The 10,975-nt window shown below is 43.4% G+C and overlaps 2 protein-coding genes across 2 annotated transcripts; both read right to left on the reverse strand.

Annotated features, from left to right (window-relative positions):
• Positions 1–1,804: 1,804 nt before the first annotated feature.
• Positions 1,805–7,950, reverse strand: LOC108395087 (mitochondrial ornithine transporter 2). Its single transcript, XM_017657080.3, has one exon. It carries the CDS (start codon positions 4,910–4,912, stop codon positions 4,007–4,009), a length of 906 nt encoding a protein of 301 aa, XP_017512569.2. The 5' UTR covers positions 4,913–7,950; the 3' UTR covers positions 1,805–4,006.
• Positions 7,951–8,088: 138 nt separating this feature from the next.
• TAF7 (TATA-box binding protein associated factor 7) lies at positions 8,089–10,373 on the reverse strand. The gene has a single exon (XM_017657081.3). The coding sequence runs from the start codon at positions 9,610–9,612 to the stop codon at positions 8,548–8,550; it is 1,065 nt and encodes a 354-aa protein (XP_017512570.1). The 5' UTR covers positions 9,613–10,373; the 3' UTR covers positions 8,089–8,547.
• Positions 10,374–10,975: the final 602 nt, after the last annotated feature.

Consider the following 10,975-nt stretch of genomic DNA (forward strand, 5'->3'; position numbering starts at 1 on the left):
TGCCATCTTATCATACACAAAAATAAAGGGTAACTGTGAGCTGACGGATGTGTTAACTAACTTTATTGTAGTAATTATTTCACAGTATCTGTGAATCACATTGTACACATTAACCTTACACCGTGTTATTTGCCAATTATACCTCAATAAAACTGGGGAAAAGAAGAAGTACCATGGCACTGATTGAAAGAATACAAAAAAATGCAATACATAAAGAAAAACACAATAAGAAAAGAGATAGGTCCTTAAATTCAGAGATTTCATCATTGATTTTACACACACACACACACACACACACACACACACACACGCATGCACGCACAAATAGATTCTCCTTTTTTGTTGCCGGAGTCCAGCTCCAGCCAAGGTGTGGGTCACAAAGAAAGGACAACGTCGGCGAATGAGGAGACGAGACACCATATCAGGGTTGAAGCATCTCCTGACATCAAGTGGCAGGGTCTTTATTTTTATATCTTTTAGGCCTTACATAATGTTAAACATTTTCTTTGCTCATGGATGATACAATGTTTTTTCCTTTCACTTTTTGCATGATTCCAGCTCATGTTATCATTTCCTTGAACAGCTTCCTTGTAACACTTAATGTTTAACTTTCCCCTAACCTTTCTGGCCAGAGATGTAGGTTACATGCTAGGTGCTAGGCAGGAAAATGGCATGTGGCAGTGTGTGGGCTGTGATTCTGCTTTTAAGCGTGCAAGGTTATACAGAGTTAAATGGATATATAAATTTCAAGCTGTATGATTATATGTTTAAAACTATTAAACTTATATTTGCATGCTCTGAGGTTTCTGTTTACATCAAACATTATCCATCCCCATCCTAGCTTAAGGTCTATGTCCTCACAATCTGGATCTAATTTTTATATACAATATGAACATTTTATTCTACCATAATAATCATTCCACATTTTTGGATCTTTGCATCTTCTTTAGTTTGTAAGCAGTATGGTTTATTACTTCTCTTTATCCTTTCATACATGACAGAGTCTGTGCGTACTACTTTGCCATTGATATAATATTTTGTCATGTATTCATCATAAATTCCTGTGTATGGGACATTTGTGAAAGCCATTTCCCTATCTTTCCCATAGAATTTTTTTCTTTAGGGGGATACAAGAGTAGTCCCCTTATGTTAGAAGCAACATGGGGAGGCCCCTGGGCAGTAGGAATTAATAGGTGTTTTTTGGTTTCACTTTGCTGTTTCACTGGAACTCCGGGGCTTTTCCACCGGCCTGGCTCCCCTAACTCCTTCTTAGCCAATTCTGTAAGAAATTCCTCGTTCATCATATTTGTGTTGTTGCAGAGTGGGGGACAGGCTGGATCTAATTCTTGGAACAGCTTGGTTTGTTCTGATTTAACTGCTTGGGGCGGCCTGCCGGGACGGTTGTGCCTAGACTGCTGCTCTTATTCACGGAACTACTGTTTTGATTCCCATTCCAATCAAAGGTTCGGGTTATGTTGATTAATAGAGATGAATCAGTTTTAAATACATATGATTTCCCATATATGAGCCCAATTACCAACATCATAACTGCAAAAATAAGTACAGGAATTGGCAGGGCCCAGCTATGAGGTTTCCTGGCTTTCAGGATTCCTCCTCGTGACTGGACCTTGTCAAACAGCATGCGTAGCATGGCCCATGCCACTTTGTTCTGAATTTTATTCTAGAACATCATTCTTCTAACTGTAAAACAAACATCTAGATGGTCAGATTACTGAGAACAGAAATCAGCTATCATTAATGTCTGAATACCCAGAACTCAATATACAATACATTGTAAATGGTATGAGTTCAATAAACATTTTTATTTAGCTAAAAAGCTTAATGATAGAACACTCAGATTTCTCTAAATACAATTTTCAAGTTACTCTATTTTTTTCTGGAGTGTAGATGTGCAATGGTACAAACTGCTCCAAAATATCAAGCCATGAGTTAAGCAAATAGAGTGGAAAAAATTCTTCTGACTTAGGTTCCCATTCCCTCCCCTCACTCACTCTTACTTGCCTCAAACTATTTCTATTGCAGATACTTAGTCAAACCTTTATTAGACAATATGTGAAAAGGTCTACTGACGACAGGGCTGAGAAAAGCTCACTGGTGCTGGGCAGGGGTGTGGGTGCTGAAGAGGTCCAATTCCTGCTGGAAGCCAGGTCTGTTCTCTTTCCTGATTTAATCCAGGCCTACTTGGATGAAGCCCCACTAAGCAGCTACTGACCATTTAAATATGGAATATATAACTTAAATGTATATGTAACTTAAAAATAAAATGGAAAAAATGGTTTTCTTTTAAAGAAAAGGCAAATGGCATGCCAGGCACTGCTCTCAAGCACACCAGGTACGCTGGGCATCCCCTCCCCATATGTCTGTTGCAGCTCCAATTTGTCGCGTATTGTTTCCCCGACCTTCTTGCTCTGTCACTATGGCTAGTTACCACAGAGGCTTCACATATAGCAAAAAGCTAAAGGAAACGGGAGATTTATATCCTGTCAACAGTGATAGACACACATGGTGCAGACTATTACTAAGACTATTAGTCCGCTTGCTTCCTGCTTCACTGGCTGCCTAACAACGCTTCTTTTTGAAAGGGACCCTGCTGCTTCTAGAGCAGCGAGGAATGCTCAGGCTTACTTTAGTGGTGACAAGCATGACCCTCCTACAACACATGGCCAAAGAACAGGTGTTCATCACCAAGTCTGTGGGGATCAGTATGGTTTTTTGTTTTGTTTTCTGTTTTTGTTGTTGTTGTTGTTAGTGCATCTATACATACATACGGCATAGTTTAATAAACGTAGTTTTTTCTTATGTTTCACTGCTTTGTAAAGTCACACTCCATATACAGTCATCAAAAAATCCACTGACGGACAGTACGAAATTTAGAAGTTTCCAACATGGTGAAAGGGTGACAAGGAGCCACGGACTGAGGTGTATTTCAGGATGGGTGGGTGCTGACCTTATTCACTGTGGCGTGTAAGCACTAAGTTGTGTCTAGTTCTGCCTTGAAAGGGGAGGACTTCACCCACAAGTACTGTCACGTGATCAGCAAACAGGGAATAAAAGGTTCTCTGGGCTTTGGCACTCTGTTTTCTGGAAGGGTTTCTGATGGTGGCGGCAGAGAGGACAGTAAATGATCCAAAGTGGATCAATAGCTCCATCCCCTTAACCACTTCCTCACTCTAAAGCCCAGTAGAGGGGAAGCTCTTTGGGAAAGAAGAAGGGAAGTTGGTATAGATGAAGGTCGCATTACTTGCCACAGGGCTGATGCTCTTAGGCTGCACCTAAGAGTGTGGAATCTGATCCCACTTTGAAAATGAATGGCACTATTTTATAAGTAGAGCATCTTGAGAAAATCCGGGATGCCTACTCTGAAGCTTTAGCTCAAGAATGTGGAAGCCACACCAGTATGCAGGTATATTCTCCTCTTAAAAATCGAGATGGGTATTTTGGTTTTCAAGTACCACATGAGAACTTTTTAAAAACTTTAATTGCCTAGTATAGTGTACATGTTGAGTTTTAAAGAGACCCTACATTGTGAATGGGTTAAGCCATCATTTATAATCATCTTCATGAAACATGGTTAACTTGGGTATTCTGGTGATATAAGATTAAACGTGGAACCAAGCTGTGTTTTGCTCACCACATATAACCAACTTTCAAAGTATATGTACATGTACAGGTTAATGCAAAGGCAGTAATATAGTATATTTAACCTTCAGGTTAGGTATATAGGGCCACCTGATCACTCTGTATATCCCACCAAACACAAGAGCAGCAACTTTTCTATTTCAATACAATTATGGGAAGAAATTATAAGATATAAAAATAAAGGTTCTTTCATAAAGTTTAAGATTAAGGGTAGAAAAAGATAAGACAAAAACAAAATCTCCATGAAGTAAAAAACGATTCCAAATTGGTCCAATACTCCATGAAGCCCCGAGATAAACCATAGTCCTCAAAGGCATACATTTGGATCAGGGCTCACCAAGACACTTCAGTATGTCTCAAACTGACTCATCATCATCTTCCGGCTGTACTCATAAGCCAAAAACAGCGACCCATTGGCGGGGAAGGCTCGAATCATGGTGGCGTTCAGTCCAGAGTATAAGGCTGCTATTCCTTCATTTCTCACCACACTTAAAAGAGTTCCAATAAATCCTGCCTGTTTTCCAGACATGGAAAGAACCTGAATTCTGGATTTGATACAATCCACTGGGTATACGACAAGCCAAAGGCAAATGCCAGCAATTCCACCGCTTAACATCAAAGGGACAGGGCCTAGTTCGTCTTTCCATCTCTCTGAGGCAAAATACGATCGGCTCAGTTCATAGCCACCGAAGAAGAAGAAATAGCCCGGGACTTCTTGAAGTAGTGTGCTCGAGAGCCCATGGTAGAAGCCCAGTAGGCCGTCCTTTTTAAGGATATTCTTCACGACGGACCAAATCGTATTATGGCTTTTTGTTATTTTCCCCGACTTCTCCATTTCGTACATGGTCTGTAGCCGGCATTTCACAAGTTCAGTGGGGCACAGCGCCAGCGCAGCAAACGCAGAAGCCAAGGAGCCAGCGGCTGCGTTCTGCAGGTCACTCAGCTTTGCTTGCTTGTCCAGTCCGACTACTTGCCTCACATACTGCTGGCAGAAGCCATAGCACATGAAGAGCACAGAGTTCTCAGCGACGTAGGCCATCAGCGCTGGGCCGGTGCCCCTGTAGAAGCCCCGCAAACCCACTTGGGAGTACGTCTTCCGGCAGCAGTCGCTGAGGCCCTTGTAGAGGCCGGGGAACGTCTGCATCTTCACTTTCACTGTGTCGAAAGGCTGCCCGGTCAGGACACATGCTGTGCCCCCTATGGCTCCCGCGGTGAGGTCAATGGCGGCTTGGATGACAGGACTGGACTTCATGTTCGCCCGCTCATCTGCTGAGCTCCGTGGAAGGCAACCCTCTGGAGTTCAGGATGGGCGTCTCGCGTCCCGCCGCCTTCCCTCGGCCCGCACGCCGCGGCCGGAGAAGCCGCTTAACCCCAGGCCGGGCCGCGGGCCGTCCACCCCGCGCACCGGAATAACCTCCGGCCTAGCGCGCGGCTGCCCCAGCGCGCACCGCGTCCCGCTGCGCCCAGGGCGCGGGCAAACTCTGCACTTCCAAGAAATTATAACACAGCAATTGAAAGCTATCGATCAATTCTTGCAATTAAGGCCAGAGACTCCCGGCGCCGCTGTTCACGGCGGGAAAAGAAAAGCTTTCCTGTTCGGCCAAACCCTCCTCCCCCATTTCTCACAAAATGCGAGATGATTGATAGAGCCTGGAGTCAAAGGGTCAATCTACAGAATCAGCAGCTTAAAATAGGGAAGGCAAACAAACACCGGGTGTGTGTCTGGGGTGGGGGTGGGGCGTCTACATGACAATCGGCAGCTGCTTTTGATCGGAAACCCAAGCGGTCCCTGAGGCCCGAAAGGCGGTCTGCAGAGGAGGCGCCCCGCCGCGCCTCTCCGGGTCCTGCCCCTCCCTTGCCTGGGGACGCGGCGCCAGGCCTGAGGCCGACAGGGCCGCTATTCTGTGCCTGCGGAGCTGGAGAAAGACTATTTCGGGCAAAATCGCCAAGGATTCTGGGACTGGAGCCCCGGGAGCAGGTGGAACTTAATTTGTCCTCTTTTCTAGAGGTAGGACACGGCAGTTTACAAAGGCTTGGAAAACATGTATTTATGTGATGCTAGGCAACTTGCTAGAAAAGAGCTGTTTGGCTGCATATTTGGTAAATGTCAAGGTTTTGAGCTGTAGAGCTTTATTGTAGCAATAGCGTTAAGTTCAGGACGTAACACTTCTAGTTTCCAAGACAAGATGTGATTTTGGACATTAGTGAGGGTACTGCTGTTAGGACTCAAATTTTCCTCCCAGATGCTCATAATCCCAGAGCTGGAACGAATTCTCTTAAGGCGTAAATTCTAAGGCCTGGCAGTATTTTACTTTCCAGGTAAAATAACGGGGGATGAGGCATAAAAAGTATGCTGAAAAGATTTTCGGTTTGAAACTTTGTCTGATTATCTTTGGCTGTCAATATTTAAAAGCAAAGCACTGAAAAGCATTGTGCATGAATAGTTTGTTGACAGACTTCATTGTAGTAGTGACCTGGCCTATTCTTTGGAGAATGCCCAAATGTCAGCGAGTTTTTCTCTGAAACTGCATGGTTTCTTCAGAGAATAATCTTCCCATCTTGACTGGGGGATGCGGGGAGGGCTGTGCGGTATGTAAGCCTTGGATGCTGATTTAATGAGGCCAAGATGGGGTAAGACTGGTGACATTACTTCAGTAAAGGATATAGATTTTCACCTGATTCCCTTGTCTGATGCTTCACATGCCTGCTTTCATTTGGGTCTGATTTCTCTGCTTCAATTCACCTAGAAAATAAACTGTATGTGGGATGGGGGAGTTATCTGGATTCCTAGGGTGGGATAGACACCCTGGACATTCAGCAGCTCTTACAGACTTTAATGAATCCCTTGTTTCCAGCCCCACACCTTCCTCCATTCCTTGGCAACTTTCGCCTGCAAAAATTGAGCCTCTCACAGATTCTATATCGAGTGAGTTTGTCTCTTTAGTATATCCCTTGCAGACATTTAACATGTAACTTTCTTTGGTCTCGTAATTCATTTCTTTATCTGGTTTAGCTTTCTGCAAACTGGCTGACATCTCTCATTCTGTTGTCTCATCTATTCTTTTTGTCCTTGGGGGTTACTGTTATTTTGGCAGACTTCCTGATAGACATGTGAGAACAATCTGCCATCTACTAGGAAAAGATTTTTAAATCCTTCATGTCATATTTGAGGTATTTAATGTTTTATCATCCTCACAAAAGGAGAAAAAAAGCATATTTTAATACTCTGTGGAGGCAGTCAAGTTACCTACAATTACATCCAGTATTTTAATGACCACTGCTTGTCAAATAATCACATCTAGTTCATTAAAGGAAAAAAAAACATACTGAGTTTTTACAAACACAAGAGGCAATAAATCACCCGCTTTTGCATTAAGTTCATATGTTTTGTAGAAACCAAAATAATAATCAATGCCAGGGATTATACAGGCATGAATAGGGAAATGGTATCTACCCTCATTGAATTGTCATAGTTGCACAATTGGTAGACAGATCAAGTTCTATGGAATGTACTTAAAACAGGTGGTCTTGCAGAAAATAAGAACCCAGAATACACATTAACACTGCCCAATATGGCAGTCTTAAGCAACTGAAACCATTTTTCCCTGATTCTAACCAAAATTATGATGCTTCTCTTTTAAATTTGAGCATGTCCTCACAATACCAGGAAATAATGGGAAAGCAACTGACAAGGTGAGAACATCCAATCACTTGATCCCTAATTAAACTGAGTGGCCAGATAGGATTACCAGGGAAAGGGAGGTTTGAGCTGAGTCCTCAACAACAAAACGCTAGACATGAGTATCTGGAGACTGTTCCAGGAAAAGGGAGCTTAAGTGCTAAGTAAAGCTCTGTGGTGGAAGAGGGCCTGGCATTTTATGTACAGAAAGGCCAGGATGGCTGCTGTGTGATAAGCGGTCTTCCTAAGTCTTATGTTTTCACATAGAATTCTTACTGGAAAATAAAAGAAAACCAGAGTTCAAAATGGTCCTTTTCAGGTGTCAATCTTGTGTAGCAAAATACCAAATGTACGAAAACAGAAGAATTTGTTACCTACCAGTCAGATGTACTAAGAAAACTTGCCACTTATCTGCAAATCTAAAGAAATAATCCAATGCCTAGACATTGAGAGAAGCCTTGAGTAAGCCTCTATATTCTGATGAAAATATTTTGGTAAAAGAAAAATTATCACATAATTTAAGGGAAAATTTGTCTTGTGAGGTCTCTAAATATCAGCATATGATTATAGCTTTGAGAAGTAAAGAACATTTAAAAATTTTACTACTGGTTCTTGTCAAATACAAAACTAACCCAACATTAACTGCTTCTTTCCCTACAAAACATGATCAAATAGCTGTCTGTCATTAACCCCACCAAGAAACCACTAGAGGATCTGACACCCACTACCCACCCCTGTAAGAACAAAACTTTAGGTGAAAATTACCTTTATTTACTATTTCAACACAAGTTTAAGAAATGACTTACAATCTTACATGTGGAAAATAGCTACTATAGGAAAACTATGTAAACTAGCTTCAATGACTGCAGACTAGACTATGCTGATTTAAGAGCAGCAACAGTCGCTTCTGGCAAATGGAAAAACAGAACAAAGCCCTGCAGTGAACCTGTGATTACTAAGGTTGAACTGTTCATTCCATAATCCTACAACTCTCCTATAATCATTTATCTGTCTATATATTCTGCTTATTAGAGGATAAACACCTAGCAAAGTGGTTCTGAAAGGAGTAAACAATTCACATTTATCTATAAAACAAACTCAATAAAAGGCAGTGGAGGAAATGGGGGACTACTGCAAAGTTTTAATTCTTAGACCAGGTGATGAAGTCAAGATTTTTCTTTTGATGGTGATCAGTCTAAGGAATGAAATTAAGTATGAAAGCTCTTCTCACTCTCTAGGAGTGACTCTAGCTCTTCTTGCAGAGAGCTGAGCTGCTCCTTTTCTCGGTCTTCCTTTTGTTTGAGTTCATCCAGCACAGCCTGAAACCTGTTTTTGAGAGCCAGGTTTTCCACTTTCATGATGAGATCCTCCTGGCGTTTTGCCCTTTCTTGGGTCTCTTGGAGCTTGCCTTTGATGTTATCAATCTGTTTCTGAATTCCCATAACCAGTTGACTTGTTCCCTCCTTTTCTTGGTGCTGTTCATCTGATTTTAGCTTGTCCTGTAGCTGTCTTACCAGATCCTCCTCAGTGTCAATGATGTTTATATCTTCTTCATCCTGATGCTGTGTCTCATCTTCATCTTCACTGCTGCTGCTGAGGTCATTGAATATCTCCCGAAGCTCATCATGCTCTAGTGAGTCACGACCCTGCCTGTGGCCAGACATTCCTGGAGAAGAGATATCAAGGCCTTGATTTTCTGTTTCTTTTGTTTCATCTTCAGCAATTATTTCCCAACGAGTACTGACAGCTTCGGCATCTGTACTCAGCAACCGCTTCACTTCTTTTTCCACATCTGGAGATTCAATGTACTTCTTTTTTGCTGTCTTCCGGAACCTTCTCTTTCTGACATTTTTTAGAGGCATGGTAAGCCCATGGTTCCATACAAACTTTTTCTCTTTATCCTTATCCTTTTTCTTGCTTGCTTTGGGATCAGCAGTAGCAACTGGTTCCTCCACAGGCGGATAGAGATCACCATCAACTGTGCAGACAAGCATCTGACAGATATCAGCTGTCTTGTAAAAGGTTTTTTTATCAATGGTTTTCAGGCTTTCCATAACACACGGCATATCTACCAATTTTGAGGCCAGTGGGACCCGGTCCACTCTGACAATCCCATGACGCCCATCAGGGTGCATTTCAATAGAAAGTCTGTCCTTCAGGTTCACATGACCAGACTGTACTGCCCGCCTCACAGTAGAGGCAAATTCTGGGGGTAGCCGTAAGATAAACTGGCTCTCTAGTTCATGAGGAGCATCATCTTTGCTCTTACTCATCTTTATTTCTTGGAGATTCACTTCTCTAATAACCACTTGTTGCACTTAAAAAGTTCCAGCTACTGCAACAGTTAAAAAGACCAGTTTGTTATGAAGTAAAGTCTTTAATTACAAAGAGTTGTACGTAGAACAGCAGCTAAGTGTCTATTTCGTCTTAATTTTGAACCAAGCCAAGTCTTTCTAAATTTGCTGTGACTGAATATGAGTCGTTACAGACATATTGGCTTGTCAGTTAGGTCCGTTTAAATCTATTAGCTGCAATGCCAAGTTCCAACCTCTAGATGCCGCTGCCGGACAACGCAGAGAAACCGAGAAGGAAAACAAAAAGGCGGCTCCCGCGGAGTGATTTTCGGTACAGGAAAGTAATATCCGGCAGACGCTCCCAATCCACAAACTCTTTCGGAACAAAAGATATTCAAAAGCCGGGAGCAGTGAGCTCTCTTCGCCTGGGGTACTTACAGTCCAGTGACCATCTTCTCCCAAAAGTAGCGAGCAGAGGAGGAAGCCACTCAGAGCATGGCGGCCGTGGGCCAGAGTCTCCTTCCTTAGTCCTTCGTTCCTACCGCCTCTTGCCCGAGCAATCCGCTGATTACCAATGAAATAGCCCAACACGGACGGTGCGAAATCTCGCCGCGCTCCGCGGCTCTGAACGCCAGACTTAGCAGCTCGGCAGCCCAGCAGCTCCGCAGCTACGGAGCTCAGCGGGCCGGCAGCACAGACGTCCGCCGGCCGGAACCGCAGAACAAGCCGACGAGGGAGTGCTACGTCACCGCGAGCGGGATTGGAGGCTGCTGTGAGTGACAGCACGACTCAAGCGGAAGTGTGTGTTGTCCTGGCGTGCGCAGGCGCAGTTACGCTATCCGGCGGCTTGTCTTCTTGGTTTAGGAACAGTTCCAAGAAAGACATAGATCCTCCCGTCCCCTGTCCCTCGTCCCCTGTCCTCCTCTGCTAAGCCAGAACTTTTACCGGATCGCCGTGGGGCCAGATAGCTGCGAGGTTTCCGGGTGATTACAGGAGATAAGGCATACGTGCAGAAAGCGTCTTAAGTTTTGGAAACATCTCGGATGCTCCCCAGGATATATATGGAGCCGATGCAAGAATTGATAAAGAATAATACTGTGGATTTAATAATACTGTACCCAGTTCAGTGGTGTGAGGAGGGCATGCTGCTCACTATATAATGCTAACCATATGTTTTGTTGATAATGAGAATGTCTGGAGGAGACCCATGCCTGAGGGACTGTCTTTTGAAGGACCCCCAAGAGAACAAGGGTGATTCCCCTTTTTAATACATTTAACGTAGATACAAATGTAAACAGAGAAGTGCCTCTTCTGGAGGCATATGTTCATTTGGGACAGAGTT

The sequence above is a fragment of the Manis javanica genome, chromosome 14 (assembly GCF_040802235.1).
Source record: "Manis javanica isolate MJ-LG chromosome 14, MJ_LKY, whole genome shotgun sequence".
NCBI classification, from domain to species: Eukaryota; Metazoa; Chordata; class Mammalia; order Pholidota; family Manidae; genus Manis; species Manis javanica.

What these genes read in the sequence shown, in the direction of transcription:
- LOC108395087 (XM_017657080.3), bottom strand. Translation starts at nt 4,912, where the DNA reads ATGAAGTCCAGTCCTGTCATCCAAGCCGCCATTGACCTCACCGCGGGA.
- TAF7 (XM_017657081.3), bottom strand. Translation starts at nt 9,612, where the DNA reads ATGAGTAAGAGCAAAGATGATGCTCCTCATGAACTAGAGAGCCAGTTT.